The following is a 19547-nucleotide window of genomic DNA, read 5'->3' as shown; positions in this document are numbered from 1 at the left end:
CATCTCATGCATTCTGATTTGATGGATTTGGGAAAGCTTTAACATATCATGACATAGGCCTGAAACCTGGTAAAATGACATAAATGCAAAAGCTCTGTAAAACATGTTATGCAGATTGTGTATAAAATAAATACATTTATAGACAGAACTGAGATGACGAGTTTTTTTTATATGTATTTATTAGACAGTGCCAATAAAAGGTTGTATCATTTGTTTTAACAAAAGATTTCTTTAAGTTAAGTTGTTTCATGCCTTTCCCCTGCCCTGCACTGACCTCTTGGTCCCCTAGATGGCAGTGTAGGGCAGATATTTATGCCTACACGCCACAATATGCCTTCATATAACAGCCCTAGTTAACTTAGTCCTTAGTCGGCTATCAAATTAAGGAGTGGTGGTTACATGCCATGATGTCACTTGTATTTTTCACATGTATTCAAGAACACGGTGAAGTAGCCATGTAGGCCTACGTGATTCTGGAATCATCATGAATATAAAATATATAAAATAAAGTTACCGTTTCAGATGAAGCAGAGCAGACACATAACATACACTATAACAATCAAATTATAAGTTATTACGGTGAAATTACATTCATTTTTTGCACTATAGTCTAAATTATGATCATTAACATAATTCATGTAAAAATATAAAGGGTTCTTGTGTTTGGTTAGGTTCTTTTAGTATTATTTGAGGAGACCAACTGAAAAAAGTGTCTTCAGACTTGAAGCAACGTCTGGTTTTATCTTTATGACAATTGGCAGGAGAAAACAACACATTTTGCGTCCAGATAATGATTTGGAGGGAAACCAAACCACCCAGAATGTTCTACCTCCGTCTTTATCTGACTGACCAGGCCCCCGCCACAGGTGCTCCACCCAAACCAGGCAAGAGATACTGACCCATGTCCCGTATCAGCTGCTAATTAAAGTCCACCACAACCTATGAAACCGAATCAATTGATGATGGTTCTTGATCTCATTATTATCTCATTCTGTTTGAGACAAATTAAAGTGTCATGGTTAATTAAATGATAAGCCATACAAATGTGTGAGTATAGCAATACATAATTCCATACTCCATAGGCCTACTTCAGCCCTTTTCATATGCATGCCATTGTTTCACACACGCAGAGCAACTACGAAGCATACAGTGTGGTTAAAATAGGCCTACTCATTTAAGTGAATTTGTGTCAGCAAAACATAATGGAAACCTAGTTTCAGCATAGAATACCCTCTCTCGGAGTCTCCTGGGGGTGCATTAATTTAATGCACATAATTATGTGCATTGAAGAAAGGATTATACACTTCTTAAAACGGAACCAAGTGTAAGTCAATGACGTCCTCCCTATTTTTATGCGCGTGTACAAATAATAAAAATCCACGTGTGTGAAACTCTCACAGTTGACGATGCAACCATGAATAGGCCTATCGTGCATTAAGGGTGGGACTGTCAGGCCAGCAGCAGATAAGAGAGGTCTAGCCCTTTTCTACTTCAGCCCAGCCCAAATTTCATCATAATATGCTAATGAGCCAGGAGGCTTTAAGATCCGAACCCCTGAAGGCTAAGTCCAACGTCCACATGACCTTAAGGGTAGCGCAAACTGCAGAGGATGGGCCGCTAAGGAGACGCCAGACTTTGGTGTCTTCATCCAGAGTGAAGACCAAGCGTACACAGGTAAGAATCCACTACTTCTCTCGTCTCATTGTCATTTAATTGGTTTACAAGAGTTACACACATAGCTTTAGTTTATAGGCTATGTTATTATCTATTTCCTAGTTTATTTCAACACTGCAATTATAATGAAAACGTATTTAAAATTGCAATTGACGCTATGTCATCTTTTTTTTTAAATTGGTTGTAGGGCCTCAATGGTTTGATATATTTTTGCCAGAGAAATGCTCTTCTTGAAGTCCCTCTATAAAGCATTAATATGTATTGCCTCTCTTAATTTCTGCAGGGTAGAGGACAGGTGGGGGACCAGACAACGGTAGCCGTTGGTCTTGAGCCCTGGACAGGATATCATCATATACTGTAAGTTCATTATGGAGACACTACAGTATAGATGATGTACTATCCAGGGTATCATTCTCCGTCAGAGGCCCTTGGAATGAACTTAGCTCACCCGGAGCGGCAGGACCGCCTGATGGAGGGAGGCAGTGAAACCGTTACCATTACTGAGTTTTTAGCAATGGTAAGGGTTCCCCGGCCTTCACTCAAACCCTTCTGGCTCGAACCACGGATCACTGAAGAAGCTGGATGAAGATCCCTTTAAGTTAACAGCTGGCCTAATTCATCAACTAAATAATTGATGCCTCGTTAAACTGTATCCCATCTTGTAAGTATAAATATAGATGACATGTATGGTTATGCCGACAACTAATCAATAAAAAAAATTGCATTCTTTCCAAACGCCTTGTATTGTTTTTTTAATTGGGAAAAAGTTTTCGTTTCTTTCTTTTTTTTTTAATGGCCACTAACGCAGTTTGAATTACTATATTGTGCAAAATAAATAACTAGCCTTGGTTTAAATCGTTTCGTGGAAGCTGCAACCTTGCGTAGCCCTGTAAAAAAAACAACGTTGTCTTTTGTGAAGATCTCCGCTTTGCAACTGCTAGTCTAATCACAGGGGAGCAGTTGCAGAGAGGGAGAGACGAACATCACTACCTCACTCTCACTCTATCGCTCTCCTCCTCCGGGCCAACGGCTAGTTATTCGTCACTATGCTCCGGACGGAGTAAGCGCCGGGGGAGCGGCGGATGAATCTAATCACCATTATCTGACCCATTTTTAGCATCAGGTTAACGTTCCATTAAGGGGAGACAATTCCGTCCTCGGGGAGGGCGGCGGAGCTAGGCTTTGAAAGACGAGAGGAAGTGAGAGAAAGGGAGAGAAAGGGAGAGAGAGCGCGCGCGTGCGTGAGAGAGCGAGATATGAGGACGGATAAGGAAGAGAAAAAACGCATGGGACGGCAGGGATAAAGAAAAAGGAGACTCCGGGAGGGGATGGCTGTACTTCTAACGAGGTGGACGAAAGTACAGCAAGGGGAGGGGGAGGCGGAGTGGGGAATAGTGGGATGGTGCATCGGGGACATCCGAGTGACCATAACCGCTAACCTCAGCTATATCCGTTCCTCACGTTAGTGTAAAGGGAGTCCACTGCACGGTGCATTGCTCTCCAAAGGGCCACAGTAGGAGGCTCTTATTGCTAAGCTTTTTCCCCCTCTCCTAAATGTCTCATTGCATGTAAATAAAGAGTCTAGTCATGACTGACTTACATTCTATATAAAGCCAGAGATATTTCCAAAACATGATTTTTTTTTTATTATGTGCAATTTATTCAACTGAAATTATCAACTGACTCTTTAACACATAATTACAGCACATACTTACACGTATAAATAGACTCAAACATTTTCTTAAATGGCGCCACGTTACATTACATAAGCAGTTCATCGGGTTCGCATGGATTCAAGTTAATAAAATATAACGGGTGGTTTTATGAGTTTGCAGGACACATCATCCCTGTCACATCTATTGTAGGGTCCGTGCTGTCGGTTTTCAGATAAAGGAAACACTGAAGGTTGTCCCTCCACTCCAAGGACGCCCCCCCCCCCCACCCCTCTCCCCCACCCATCTCTTAACGGTCTCTAAATCATTTGGATGTGTCTCTGGCTCTTCAGTTCTTCAGCTTGACGGAGAGCCTCAGTCGGACCTCCCTCAGGAAGATGTTGCTCATGTCCTGTCCCGCCTCGCGGGCGATACGTGCCACCATCTGGCCCGCCGTGCCAATCACCATCTTCTACAGACCAGAGAACACGGCCATGTCAGCATGAGACAGCACACGTGATTGGTTGTTACATCTGCCATGTTTTTTGACTTTAATCTGAAAGTGATGGTAACTGTGTAGCACGTTCACCTTTTAGTCAAGTTCATGAATGAGGGTATCATCTGCATGATAGATATTAGACATAAAAATATAAAAGTAGATACACCTCTCTGTACCCAATAGCTTAACTTCAAAGATACTATTCTAAACCTGTCTGTATCCTTCTTAAATAACACATGTATGGTGCACTACAATAGTGTATATTCGTCACGCTCTTTTACGAAAAAGAAATGTATTTTTAACATCGGCAAGATGAGTCGTGCACTTTGAGATCCTATTGAAGCTGAACATAAAAGGTTTCCAAAGCGTCATTTTCTTTCCCCCCTGGTTTATTTGGAGGCTAGCGAATGGTTTCAGAACTCTTAGGTAGACTAACTCTGTTTAAATGCTGTGTCCATTAGGGATTTCACTGCAGCAGATACAAGTTGAAAATCAAATATGCATGATTTGGAAAGGATGTTCAAATATTTACAAGATGGACCAACATAAAAAGAAATATGGTTCCAGAGATGGCCGATATAAAAGACATAAGTTATAAAATAAATATGAAAGAAATGCAAATAAACAGGGGAGAGATTCCATCTCCTGCTCCCAAATATTTGAAATCATGTTGACTGTTTAACCACGTTCAACTTTGATCTCTAACTAATTAGACGGATCACACAGGAAATGTGTGCTTTTAAGAGCTGAAGCTAAGCTACGAATCAAAAGCTGTATTGACGTTTACTTTTAAATTGGAACAACAATAACAACAGTATTGAGTTAGCAACACAGACTTCCTCAAACCACAGTGAAAAATCGATAAACCAGACACAGACTTTATAGACCTTGAGAAAAAGGTTGAGAAAATACTTGCCATGTGTGCTTCTTTCTTGACGTAAAGTTTCACTGCAATGTCCAGCTCTCCATTTTCATTTTCGCTCCAGAACTCAATGGACTGAGGACATTAATACATATATATTATAAATAGATTGGCTTTAGTGTTGGAAGTATAAAGTCCATTTATTTGCTTTCAATACGTTGTGCAGAATTATGCAATACAACCAGTAAAGTGAGAACATTCTATAAATAAGAGCTTTGATTTTGGCACAGAAAGTATAACAAAGCAAATTTCCCTTTTGAGTGCATTTCTGCAGAAATATGCTTTCATAAACATGTTATCAAAGACAGACTGCACCGAGGCGCTTCGGTTCAGTTACCTGAGTCATGGTGTAGGGCACTTCCTGGCGCAGGTTCTCCAGAAGCTTCTCTCGGACTATGTTGGCGCAGACCTCTTCAGGGGTCTGGTCGGTCAGAACCTCACTGTGGTAGTGCCAGGGTCCGGCCTTGGCCTCCACCACCAAGTACCGCTAAGAGAGACAGAAAAAAGAGTGTTGAGGGAATGATGACATCGGAATAATGTTGTATCAAAGGTGTTTCGACCCTCAGTAGAAAGCTGCTGCGCAAATGTCTGTCGGTAAAATGTGTCTCAACAATATTATCACAAATTCTTACATCCTTTACTTTCTAACTTGCACATGTTAACACGTGTTGCATACATTTCTCCTTGCAACTATGGTTGCTCTCTTCCTCTCTCCATGTGGAAGGTGGTATGTTAGTTTGCATTTATATCATCACTGTAGCAAATATGTGCATTATAAATTAACTCTGGCCCAATGCTATAACATGAGAAGAACCCCTCTTGGTTTAACAAAAAGGGAAATTTGAATTAAGATATAAAAACGTAATTTATTAAAATGTCAAATGTCATTTGTTTCCAAACTATTGAGTGTAAGAAAATAGACTGATTGGTGGTTGTCCGAAGGAGGGAACTTGTTTGTCTGAAGGGAAGTCAAAACAGACAATCGGTTTATCTATATAGATGAATTGCAATTATGAAGTTATTTTTTAACACACACACACACACACACACACACACACACACACACACACACACACACACACACACACACACACACACACACACACACACACACACACACACACACACACACACACACACACACACACACACACACACACACACACACACACACAGTGACAACTTACTAATAAAAGTCCGGCCATGAGTGATACCTGCCCCTCCCCCCTATGTCCTTGTTGAATGTTGAATCCACCTGCTGCAATTATGCAACGACATCCTCCCCCCCCCTCCCCCCCCCCCCCCCCCCCGGCCTCACCCACCTTCAGCGCGTCCACGTCCTCCTGGTCCACGGAGGACACCATGAAGACGTCCCTGAAATGGGGCCAGCCCTGCCGGCTCTTCAGCGGCCCCAGTGGCTCCTGGCTCAGTGGCCCCTGGCTCAGTGGCCCCTGGCTCAGTGGCCCCTGGCTCAGTGGCCCCTGGCTCAGTGGCTCCTGGCTCAGTGGCTCCTGGCTCAGTGGCTCCTGGCTCAGTGGCCCCTGGCTCAGTGGCTCCTGGCTCAGTGGCTCCTGGCTCGGGGTCCTGGCCGGGCTGGCGTCGCTGCCCACGGACGGAGACTCGCCCTGGGGCGTGTCTCGGGGGGCGGACTCGGCGGGCGGGGGCGGCGCGGCCTCTGCGGGGGTCCCGGCCGCAGCCCGGCGCGGTCGGACCACCCTCCTGACCTGCAGCTTCTGGCCGTTCACCACGCCACACGTCAGGTGGGCCGTCACGTCCAGCAGCTTGACTTTGTTCTTGACCAGGTCCGTCTTAGCGGCAAAAAGTCAAGCAGGGATCCAAACCATATACGATTGATATTGATTGACATGTCAAGTTTGCATTTCAAAATCGGTTCTATTGGACTCTGTACTGTTACTCTGTCTGCAGTGGGATGAGGCAATATCCTTCGAATAATCTATTTTGTAATGAAATTACAAAATACTATTGCAATACATGATACAATTTTCCATAAAAGAAACCCTTTTATAGTAATCAAATGCCTTTGGAAGTAAGTTATTGGACTATAAGTCAAACAGGGATCTAAACTGTAATGAACTTTCATCATAAAGGCGTCGTAGGAAACCGATACCTTATTGAGCACCAGCACTGCGGGGACTTCCGGGTGCTTAGCCAGGACCTTCAGCACCTCCAGGTCCAGCTTCTCGCAGGCCCATTTGTCTGCCACATCCACCATGACCAGCACTGGAGATCAAGACACAAGCCCCGCCATTAGGACCACCCCGCCTTTACAGAGGGTCTACACGTAAACATCCAGGCTTCAAATCCGTAGAACTGACAAAAACGGGGGCCAGACTCAGAAGGCAATCTCTTACTCAGGTCGGCTTCCTTCACGGTGCTCCAGGGATCTGACAGCAGGGAGCTCTCCAGGTTGTGTCTGTGGGAATTCAGAAGTCAGGTTGTCACGGTCTGGTTCCGTCGCTGATTTCACAGTGCTATCGTCTGAAAGGATTCCCCATATGAACCCAATCCAATCTAATCCACTTTATTTATAGCACAATTTAAACAAACACAAGGTTCCCAAAGTGCTGTACAACAAGATAAGAAATATATGAAGATAATAAAAGTACACTGCCACATAACACTTCTACATAACATCAACACGCTACCTGGAGTTAAAAGCCCTCACACATTACCTTTTAACCTTCGATGCAGTGGTGAGACCTGGTGTGTCTAGCAGAATCTAAGGAAACAAAATAAAGATATAGTCAAAAAAACAACAGCACTCACTCTGCATAGTTTTGTGTATCAAAGTGCTCCTTTAGAGCTCACTGGGCTCAGATTCTTACTATTTGCGTGTCATCCTCGGTCAGTACACCGAGGGTTTTCGACCGTGTCGTGTGTACTTTCTTGGACACAGCAAAGACCTATGGGAAGACACCAACAACATTACAGCATCATATGTATAGTGTGGAGGGGGGGGAAGAGAACATTAGGGACAGAGAGCTGGGATACCTTTCTGCCAAGCAGCTGGTTAGATAGAGTGGACTTCCCAGCGTTTGGGGAACCCACTATGGCCACTTTCAGAACCCTTGAGGTCTCGGGTTGATCCGGTTCTCTCATTAACAGAGATAGTTGTTCGCCTGAGAGACAAAATAAGGATGACGACAGTGAAACGAGAGAGACAATGCAAGGTGAAGAGTTGAATGAGAAGGGGGGACAGCTGCCAGAGCAGTGATATAGAGGACATATTATGGCTGTGGACATTGGCAAACGCCAGGGACAGGGATACACGGATACACAGATTCTGGGAACAAGTATTGGAGTTGAACATCGGAGTGCTTTGATTACCGTGGTGGGGCGGAACTGAGGTTGGGTGGTGATATCCGCTGTCATCTTGCTCTGCCACTTTGCCTTTTGCTAGTCTGTTCAAAAATGCATCAGACGTAATAAAACAGACAGGGGTGAAGCTCAGTCCATTCGTCCGCCGGCTGTGAGCTGCAATGCCTGGAAGACATCATCATCATCACCATCAACAGCTCAGCTCATTGCCAGAAGGTAAACAGAACGATTGATTTTAATAGCTTACTAACAACATCTCGGATATTTGCACAGTTCACGATACTTTAGCATTCGGGGAAAATGTCGTTCCTGAGAAACTCGTAGATAAATGATCAAGCATGAAACCAAATCCATTAACCTTACGATGAAAGGAGCTAAGAAAAACATGAATGCTGAATATGTTGAATCCCAATCGGTACAGGCTTGAGGCACTTAGTCGATCATTATTTTCAATAATGTTTAGACATTTTAGGTTTCAACTTGCAGTACATCGACCACAGCAAGTAAGCAATACTTAAAACCAAAACGATAGTATCTTCATCAAAGTCGACTGACCCGTTCTGAGGAAAAGCAACGCATGTTCGTGTCGACCTGACAGGACAGACAACCTTGAGGCGCAGACTGAATTTCTTACAGCCCAGCTGCACGCACGGAGGGCCATTCCGCTTGATCGCGACTGATTCTGTACGAAAGCTCAAATCAGGGTAGGATTTTTAAGGTTTATAGTCACGGGCATGTTTACATTCACGTTATCCAAAGGACGCAGACATGTTGGTATGACAGAGGAATTCTCGACGCTTATCAAGAGCGTCCGCGTAGAAACTTCTGGTACAAGTTGGGGATCCACTGCCCTCTAGCGAGCAATTAATGTTTTAATACTTAGAAATCATCAAGTAGTAAAAGTAGCAATGGGAAAAAGTGTCAATCTTGCAAAGATAATTATCTTTCTTATCAAATGTATTAATTATAAAGATATTTAATGGTATAATACTGTTATTGTATAATGACTTAAAAGAGAAGATCTTAATTTGTTTAAGTCTTTTTTTGGATTGCTATTAGACATGATCACTATGGCACTCAACCCTACTCCCACATCTTAAAACTCTCCTAATCCCCAAGAGGGTTTGAACCCCCATGAGTGATAGAAACTGTTGTTGAGGGGTTGTGTATTTGTGCCTCAGGCAATGTCCCTCCTGGACCTAACATCTGCCAGTTGGTCTCTCCGCAGGTAGCTCAAACCGCTAGTGCACTAACAATGAAGGCAATACGCCTTGTAACGACCCAGGTTTGATTCCTAGCTGGGTCATCCCTCCTAGGTGGTCCTACGCTGTCACTCCGCCTAGTCTTCAACACACTTCCCTGTCTCTCTTCTCTGTCCATAGCGGCATTAAAAAAAACTCTATAGCAAAATATACTTTCCTGCTATTGAAAACATATTATCCACAAATCAGTCGACTTCCTTCCATAAATAAATTAAAAATAAACCACATTCATCAACCCACTCCGTAGAGCAAATCTTCAAAGTTTTCGGTGTTTATGTGGCATGCTGTGTTCTGACAGATTCGGTTTCCTGCTGTTGTTGTTGTTGTGGTTCTTGTTGTTGTTGTTGTTGTTGTTGTTGTCGTTGTGTTTTCAACCTTCCACATTGCTGGGTAGAACAGATGTGTCTGTATAGTCCATCAAGCAGCGCTGGTTGTTTGCTGTAGTCCTCCAGGACTCGCACAGGGCGGAACAAACACCTCCACTGGGGAGGATGATGAAGGATATCAGGTAGCCCGCAATCTGTCATCATCTAAGGCTGAAAGCACTGCAGAGAAGGGCAGGGCAGCAGAAACACGGCTTTTAGCAGTCACTTACACCGCAGAACCTCCACTAAGAAAAAAAGGCATTTGAACTCTGAGAAACCAAAAGGATATTTGAGGATCAGATCTGTGTGTGTGTTTGCGCCATTGCTTTCTTTCCAGCAACCTCCCACACAACCCCTTTCTTTATTCGCCTCCTTGTTGCATGCTTTCTCTTCGCATTCTTCCGCACTCTCTCCCTTCTACTTATACTCACACTGCATGGGCACCCAGGGGCCAAAGTCAGACGGTCAGGGTCTTTTTTTTCTGCAGGGCTTTTGTGAGACCATTTACTCGGGAGTGCATCACAGTTCACTCGATGACTGCAGTTACTTTGCTCTTCAGAAAAGAGCCCTTTCTTTAAATAAAACACACAGACAAAAGGTTTTTTGCCTGTAGCCCATTTAATCATAGATGCAGCCCACTTTTCATTTTAAGTGCTCTAGCCAATGAAATTAAGGTGTGTGTGTGTGTGTGTGTGTGTGTGTGTGTGTGTGTGTGCGTGCATGTGTGTGTGTGTGTGTGTGTTTAGAAATCTCTTTGCTTCCACAGTTTTGTTTGCCAGTAAACATCATTCAATCTCTTTTAATTACGATGAAATGCATTGGATTGATTTAAAGAGAAAAAAAATCCCCAAGACCACAGCTTTCTGAATATGCTTGCGCCTTAGCAAGGGATTTGCAACCCGACCATCCCTAGAGCAGTCCTAACAATCATATCTCCACCCTAGTCCAGAGCCCGGGCCTGATAACTGTGTAAAGGCTTACAGCCTCACTTGCAAAACAAGCCTCGCACGTTTGGAGAAACAGGCACGTCAATAAAACAATAAAGAAGACTCATGAACATGTCAAACACGGAGCATTCAATGCGGAATGAAGGCATCTGTTCATCCGGTGGAACTGCACACACAGTAGAGATGGCGTTGGACTGCTGTTCCAGGATTAGTCTCATCACACACACATATTATCAGGTGATTTGCAGACGAATGAAACGGATCGATACGTTCTCTTGATCACCTCGGGCGAAAACCGCTCGACGAGGCAAAAGATAGTTTGTTCTCCTCCGTCTTCTTCTTCCTCTTCTGCCAGCTAACTGTGACACGATGACACGAGGACTGTGTCACAGTTCTCCCCAGGGTGCCAACGCTTTAATCAGAGGGCTTTTTAAAAAGAGGTGATTTAGCGCCCCAAACTACCCATGTAGGTCACATTGGTGTTCTGATTGTACAATTCCTCTCTCAGTGGGGGGGCAGAAGGAAGGGAGGGCGGTGGAGGGTGTGGGGGGGGAGAATGAGAAACTTTATTTTTTTTTTATTCATTCCAGACGCGCAATCGATAGGACTTGTCTGTGAAAATGGATCAATACGTCCCCTCCTTTTGAAATCATCAATCACGTCAGCCGGGGCGAATTTAAAAAGGCGTAATTAGGAACGGCGTTCTTTAAAAACGCAGCGTATTGACATCTCCGTTGGCATGGAGGAACACACCCTTCTGCATCATTAAGTCTGTATTATGGCCTGATGGGGCCCGGTGCCGCCGCACACTCCGCCACCTGCTGACCTCACAGCGCGGGCTGTGATTGGGCTTTCAGAGCGAGCGCCGCTTCCTCCTTCCTTTCACCCTCGGCGGCTCTAGGGGAAGGGAGACTCACAGGCCCATTCTGACTGAGGTATTGTTAATATGACACGTCATGGGGGGGGGGGGGGGGGGGGGGGGGGGGGGGGGGGGTTGGATTCCTTCTTCTGGCTTTGAATGGAACAGTCTCAACTTTTCTTTTGCTTTGTCTTTTGGGAATGTTTCATTACAGTACTTGATTGTAATAGAGTGAAATTATGGATAATTGTAAGCCTACCTTATTATTATTGGACTTAAATTTGTACTATTATTAATATTATGATCATTATTATTTATATTATTATTATTATAAGTTGTAACACTAGTAGTAGCAGTAGTATTAGTAGTTGTAGTATAATTATTACTAGTATTGTCATTATTTATGTTTATGAGTAACATTATAGTGTTAAAATCTGTACTACATGTATAGGAGAAGAAACTGGAAAGGTTTCACAGGACATTGCAGGGCTATTGAAGCTAATTTCAAACAGAGCAGCCCAACCTGAAGCCGGCCACTATTGTCAATCTGTCTTTCTTATGAAATGCTATCGATACTGTGAGAGGAGAGGGTGGCTGCAGTAATGGAGTCATTTATTTGTGTTGTCACCGAAATATAAGTCTTTGATTAGAGAGCGGTACACGGCAGGCAGTGCAAATAGACCCTTTTATCAAATCACAAAGCATGTGACACCAGTATTGACCATGGCCTTTCCTCAGCTGAATTCATTTATGATTCATAACACAGCACGGAAATAGCACAATAACAAAGAAACACTAAAGTGATATATAACACCACTGCTAGAATATGGCGGTAACAGATGGGTATATCATTGAGGATGTTTATGATCATGTGTGCGGTCAATTATAACAATGGTAAAATATAATAATCAAGGGTGATAGGAAATACAGGATAATAACAAAGAAATTATATATCAGTGTCAATATTAATTTTGTTCGATTTAGAAATTTTAGAGCGATTTAATATCTTACATTTTCGGACTTTAGATAATACTCTTATTATTATACCCTTCCAGCATCTTCCATCTCTATTTAATTGTTAACAAATCTATCCCAAACAGAAGTTAACTCTGGTGTGTCCTGTTGTGATGTGTTTGTGTGGTGAATTGAAATTGAAAGACCTATTGATTTGACTCAAGAGTGCGCAAAATATAACATCCCTCTAATAAAAATATAAATTTTACAGCATTCTATAAATGTATATTGTCATTGAAATTTGACATTGTAACTTTAAGATGCACTGCGCAGGACGGTGCATCCGGAACGAACCCAAATCGTGCGCATGCTCCGGAAGTTGCTGCCGCAGACAGCAGCAGCAGCAGTGATTCGGCAACGCAGAGCAGCGGAAAAAAATCCGTCGATTTTAAACCATGACGACAAACTAAGCGATGCCTTTCGCGGAGGTAAACAGAAAGTAAGTAGATGGGATGTGTTTTGCCTTTTCACCTGACCACATACCGGGGTGTTGGTTCACATTATTACGACTGTTGTTGGGGCAGAGACGGCAACAATGGAGCACTGTGTGTATGTTTCAGACTGACGTTCCCAAACTGGAGCTAGCTAGCCAGCCACCTGACTATAGTCTGTCATCAGACGGACTATAGTCAGGTGCCTGGGCTACCTTTCTGAGGACAGACTCGTCAGCCACCTGACAGAATAGCCAGGCACCTGACTAGTCTGTCTGTCTGATGACAGACTAGTCCGGTGTCTGGCTAGTCTCTCATTAGACCGACTAGTCAGCCACTTGACTATCTGTCTGTCCTCAGACAGGTAGCCCAGCTGCTCCGCTGACAACCCCCCGGCGAGCCGCACTATTGGACACTATTTCTCATGCTCCTAGGTGGTTCGCAGCAGATCTGTTAATGCCTTTTTTTTGTCTTCTGGACACTTCACCATGAAGACTTGAATAGATAATTGTTACCTCTGTGTGTGAATGTTTATAGTTTGGCTATGCTCGTCTTGTTAAACTGCTTACCTACGGATTTCACTGCGTAATGGGTTTCATGAACCATTGGCCGTACTTCACTTAGCGACTGTGTTTCGTGTGGGCAATGTTCAACCGTGAGTTTTAAAGAACGGACCACTATTGTTGTTGATGAATCCGCCTGTCCTCGCAAATTTGGATATAAGGACCCTGCTGTAAAGTAGGTATTACGCATTATTTTGGAGCTGCTTGTATGATCGTATAATAGCGGTAGTGAAGTTGATCCGCATTAGTTAGTATTCTTCCATCATCATGCTACTGATGGATGTGCACTGCACTCATCGTAATGATCGCATTTGGATGAAACGCAACTATGCCCTGGCATTTTAGGCAAGTCATTCTTTCCATTCGCTTTGCCATTGGTTTTAGCCGGCAAGTGTTAAAAGGTAACAAAAGATTGACGCCACATTGCAAGTGTGCCGCACAATAACCCCGACCACATAGGATTGCTGAAGTAGTTTGGGGGATGATATGGCTTTCTTCATATTACTATCAGGTCAGTGTCTGCGTCGCGGACACGGCGCACCTCGCAGGAGCGTTTCGAGAATCCCGTGCGCGTAATTGATGGGATCCGGACGGTATCGGGGGGGGGAATTAAGCTTTTAAACGCGGAATGGTAAATTCTGTACTACAGCCTGTATGTTATCTTTGACTTTTCTGTCTCTGGCTTGTTTGTTGCGTATACAGTGCAATAGATCGTAACGGATGTGATTACAAAACACATTTGGGTGGGTTTGTAACTGGAGCAGGTCATGGAGCCGACAATAAATATTTCGCAAAAGGTAAGATTATGATGGCAATATGAACTAGTCCTTTCAGAAATGTCAAGATAGAAAGTGGATATTCAAGGTTCTTTACTCGATTTTCGCGCTATTGAAAATGTCTTTTTAGTGCGTTTTCTGTGGAGTACCCGATGCTGCCTACCTCTTTTAAAAAAACATACTTGACATTTGGTTGACTAAAAGTGCTCACTTATCATATAATTGAAGAGTTTGCAATTTAAATCCGACGGGGTTTACTGAGGATACTAGACTCTTCAACTGTATTTGTCACCGTCTAGAAAGAAACCATTAACACGTTGGGGCCAAATTTCCCAACAATATGGGGATTATCTTGGTTATAAGGCCTATACACTCATGTTTCCACATCATGTGTGAAACCTATGATGTCTAGTGCAGAAGGACAAAGTATGCGAAGACGTTGCCTGTAGGTGGCCTTGGGTAATATGTCAGGTAGCTGACGGTGTCATAAAAGGTTTACTCAGAGCTTTTAGATTGTGCTTTTTCCAAATAGCTCTTAGATTACTGTTTGTTTCACCCTAGCTAGTCAATAGTTAAAACTGCTGGCGTGTCTATGTTGCAGTTTCAAACAGGCGTACAAGATGTTCCCGAAATACTTATGAGTAATGTATTGATTCAGGCTCTTGTCATGGGGTATTAGCCAACTGCTGGTAAATCAATTGATGTACAATGGGGTGAAGAGTTCCTTTTTTAACTATAAGTGTGTGCAGAAACATGGATATCATTTTTAAATAGTACATCTTACCAATACTGTTATCATCCTCAATGATGTCAATGAATCCTAACCAGTGAATGGAAACCAAGAGATTATTAGCTGATTCTCATCCTTGGATGTACCAACGTTAAATCTGTTTACTACTGATATGCATAGTGTAACACAGTAATGACTGATGGGCCTTTTTGGGAATCATTCAAACCTCCACGGAGCTCAGCTCAAGTTCCACATTCCACGATATGCCTTGGTTCCCCCTGGGATCAATAATATCCGTCAATCATCTGTGGCTATCGTTTGTTTTCCTTAAGATTCTTTCTATGGTTAGTTTCTATCTGTGCAATATTTCTCAACCAAATACCCTAGTCTTCTGGCGGCTTATTTCAAACAGGGCTGCATAAACAGTGCAACATCAAAGCTGTTCTTTACTTTCTTGGAGGTTTCCTATGACTGTGGGCTAGGAATAGCAGATCACAAGGTACAAAGAACCAACCGCAATTTAGCTTTCTGTTGTCAGTTGGTGTTTGGGATTCACTGAGCTCATTAAAATAGATTGATCAGGTACAATTATGACTCGGGGATTGTGTACTTTACTTTGTAATGGCTTTGCTGCCCAGCATTTTTTTAAATTAATTGAATGTGATCATTTTGTGTGCTTGAACGATCCACTTTGCTGGCATCAGTTTTGTTGTATTCAAAGCCAGTCCTTTTTTAAGTGTGCCTTTACAGACCTCAGTTGGTATGAGAGATGCTTTAACCACACACTCTCGCCAACCCAGTGCAGTTCATCCGCTCTCAATCTCCTGCGGGGGGTGTTTATGGATTTAATGACCCCAGCGGATTTAGTTCTTCATTTGCATCAACCATGTTGTTCTACATGACTTGCATTTTTGGGAATATCATCCATTTGCACAGTAAAACTATGCTACACAAGCACACGCAAACGGACACACACACACACACACACACACACACACACACACACACACACACACACACACACACACACACACACACACACACACACACACACACACACACACACACACACACACACACGGGCAGCAGGGCAGGGATTTCACAGGTACAGACAGTCTGTCTGCCAGGTCCCCCCCATTCATTCCGCCATTCACCAGTGTGCAGCTGTCAGCTCCTGCTCCCCCAAGCAGAGCTGGCCACCACTTGGAGATACGAGCTGTCAGGCCATGCTGTGTCTTCCCAGCTGTAAAAAAAAAAAGGCTGTTTCTCCAGAAAGGAGACGGGTGTTTGCTACCCTTTAGGTAGCCTGGCTGTGACACAAGTCACATAAAGCTACCTTTATAAAAAAAAAAAAGGAAACACAGAGGAGGACCCTGCGGTCGGTCAGGCGGTAATGAATGCTGCCTGGCGTAGGGTCCAGATCAGGTGTTTGTGACTTGGGCTGCGTCTGGATGCCTGACAGAACAAGGGATTGGCTTGCAGGGCTTAGTTCGCCAGTCTGCTGCTGCGTGGTATTTAGTCAGCTCACAGGGATTGTGTTATACTGTCCCTGAGGAGCCCAAGGCCACTCTTTGTATTAGCTTGCTATGTTATTTAGTTTTTTTTTGTCATGGTTTTGCATGTTAGCCGGCAGGTCCAATTAAGACCTCTCCCCCCCCCCCCCCGCCACCACCACTACCACCCACCAACAGAAGAGAAACCTTGCTTGCTGTTGCTGGAAAGTGTGCGTAATCAGCAAAGCAGAGAGGGCCTCGAGCAAGGGAGCGCCTGCAGCCCACGTTACCCAAGCCACCATGTTTAGCTCGGGGCTAATCAGAGGATAATCTCAGTCTCCTGGTGATTTCCAGCAGAACAGCAGCAGCAGCACACAGAGGCACACGCAGACGCAGGAGAGGTTGCGGCGCTCTCCTATAGGCCCCTGCCTCCGCATCTCTGTATGCGATCAGGGCTGTCGGGGCGCACCAGGGACAGCAGCGGGGGTTGTTTACGCATCTCTCCATCTCCCAGGAACAGCGGTGAAGCCGGCTAGATATTGTCATCTGTTTATGGCACCAGATAAGGCCACTTCAATCCGATCAGTGACCCTCCCCGGACCTAGCCCTCTGTAATAAGACGCAGGCCAGGGCGAGTCACATATTACTCCGAGCAATCCTCACACGCCATCAGCAGGTCTCGGGTTATTGCGTGTTTTCTTTCTTTCTTCTTTCTTTTTTTTTTTTTTTTTTTTCCCCTTCGTACTCTGACGTCCATGCCAACCGTACACAGCACAGGGCACCCAGGGGTAAGATGACTCTGCGACCGAGTGGCTGCTGCTGCTGTTGCTGCCGTGGTCTGGTCAGCGCGGGGAGGAGGAATACCACAGTGAAGTGTCAGGAGAGCCAGGGGCCGTATCGAGTGGCGGGATTGGTTGGAGAGAGCTTTGAGAGTGTCATCGTTGGCACGGGCGCCCGATGAGGCTAAGCTTCTGGAGGATTAGAGCACGAGGAGATGTAAAATGCTGTTGGCTAATTGGGCTTTATTTTTAACATTTCAAACGGTTTACGTTTAAGGCTAAATTGGCAAAGGATTTAGAAATCTGCTGTAGTCAGGGGAGAGCCACTCTGGAAACTAGGCTACGAGTAGGCGATATAATCTAGTGGGTAACATAGATATGATTGTTCATGCGCCCGATCCGTAGTACTATTTTAAGCTAAAGGGTTTGCCTTTACCTTTTTTTTTTTAATGCGTGACATTTAACTCAATTGTGAGCCCATTTCCCTATTTCACAACAAAAGAGGCCATCCAACAATCCCTCTCAAAGTTCACCCTAATTTCCAAACCCAGCCCAAGTCAATCCACCCTCCAGAAATAATGTTACAAAACCCACTTTCTTGTGACTTCTTCTCTCCCCCGCCGTCCCGCTATAACAACACCACAATACGTTGCCTTTTGGGTGCTGGCATGGCTGCCACATGATCTAATGTGATCAGAATCTCCTATTCCTCAAAAGGCTTCCTGCTCACAGCTAGAGCCCCTCGTTCGTAACGCAACACCACAGCTCTACCTTTTGTCGCTTTCAGCTGACTCTAGGTGAGGGGGGGGGTCGGACATCTTGCTCAAGGATGCCTGCGGGCAGTCTGTCACCATCAGGGGTTGGAACCTGGCCACGTTTGCGCCGGGGAGTCAGAACACCCCAGCTATGCGGTGTCACGTTGCCCAGGGATGGAGGAGGAGGAGGAGGCGGCGCTCGGGAGGGATCACGGGGGCAGGCGGTCATCGCCATGGTGCCCTGCCGTGTCGGCCTCTTGTTTTATCATCAGCTGCAGCACTTCTCAAGGCCCCAGTGTGTGGGTGTGTTGCTTTCTGTGCACACTGCGTACTGGAGGAGGGGGCGCCGCTTAAATGGGAGCCTTTATAACTTCCTAACCCTCCGGCCCTGTTAGCAGCCATTGTTGAGCATGGTGAATGGTATCTCCGTGCCTTGAAAAGTAGCCAGATGACATTCTTCCTGTTGTTGGAAAGAGCCTGCGGGATGTGTTTTTGAAAAGCATTTGAAAGGATAGGCGAACGCTGTGACCTTCACCGGCTAATCTCTGGCACGTCATTCAACGCTCGTTTGAAGCAAATCCAGGCTTTCTTTTTCTCTTACTGATAGGAGCCGCAGCGTTCTTTTTAAGTTCATGCCGTATCAGGGCAGGCCACTGTTCCCTTTCCTTGAACCACTACTCGAAAGAAGCCAGAAGGTCTTTTTTTTTTTCTTTTTTTTTTTTTCTCTCTCGCTCTCTCTGTTTGCAACTGAGCTGAATTGTTATTCTGGCCAAGCAGTGCGTTTGACACCTACGTTGTCCAAACATTTCTCCGGCCTGTGACTGAGCCCTCTGTACATAGACCTGTGGGCTTCTACAGCACCTATGCACCGCATGCTCAAACACTTGGACGAAATACGTTTAGAGGGCTGTACAAGAAAACCAAAGCTGTGGTGGGGATTTTGTCGCGGTCCATCCAGCCTGGGTTGTTTACGTCTCCTCCGCTTAAATGTGTTTTGTAGTACAGAGCTGCCTGCGTTTCCTGGAATGTGTGTGGATTCAGCCTCTCTCTCTCTGTGCGGGGATGTTGGCCGTAATCACAGTTCATAGTTCCACCTGGTAGGCGGACTGGACTAGGCGAACACCGAACGTAAGTATCCTTTAAGAACCCTGGCGCTGCTGCCAATCTGCTGCCAGTCACATGACGATCCCTTTTGTGAGTTTCTATACCTTTTTTTTTTTTTATATAAAAGGACATGGATGGAGAAACCTTCAAATATTGATACCGATACGTTGAGTTAGGGGTCCATACTCCTCTATCGACCGATTGCTTAAAGTAACAGCCTCACTTGTTCAACAGACTCTCCCATAATGCCAAGTTCCATTTTGGACTGCGTCTGAATCTAAACATACAGCTCTGTTTAAAGCTTTGTATCCTTTATGTCGATTTAAGCCGAAGAAAGAAATCAAAGAACACAAGACCAGATATTATAAACTATAAGATATGTT

At 44.5% G+C, this 19547-nt stretch overlaps 2 protein-coding genes across 2 annotated transcripts in view; one reads left to right on the top strand and one right to left on the bottom strand.

Moving 5' to 3' along the window:
- Positions 1-3279: 3279 nt before the first annotated feature.
- On the bottom strand, positions 3280-8908 carry eral1 (Era-like 12S mitochondrial rRNA chaperone 1). The gene is made up of 11 exons (XM_056595439.1): positions 8642-8908; positions 8096-8251; positions 7760-7887; positions 7594-7671; positions 7441-7487; positions 7120-7181; positions 6876-6988; positions 6070-6555; positions 5085-5234; positions 4742-4822; positions 3280-3798 (listed from the first exon to the last, which is right to left on the bottom strand). Exons 1-11 carry the CDS (start codon positions 8745-8747, stop codon positions 3676-3678), a joined length of 1530 nt encoding a protein of 509 aa, XP_056451414.1. The 5' UTR covers positions 8748-8908; the 3' UTR covers positions 3280-3675.
- A 7820-nt stretch (positions 8909-16728) lies between these two features.
- Positions 16729-19547, top strand: part of fam222ba (family with sequence similarity 222 member Ba) — a 29274-nt gene continuing 26455 nt past the window's right edge. Inside the window, 1 exon segment of the mRNA XM_056593778.1 lies at positions 16729-19188. The gene's annotated coding sequence lies outside the window, so the exon portion shown is untranslated.

This window comes from Gadus chalcogrammus, chromosome 7 (assembly GCF_026213295.1).
Source record: "Gadus chalcogrammus isolate NIFS_2021 chromosome 7, NIFS_Gcha_1.0, whole genome shotgun sequence".
Classification (NCBI taxonomy): Eukaryota; Metazoa; Chordata; class Actinopteri; order Gadiformes; family Gadidae; genus Gadus; species Gadus chalcogrammus.
The sequence above is the reverse complement of the archived record's forward strand: the minus strand, read 5'-3'. Positions and strand labels throughout refer to the sequence as shown.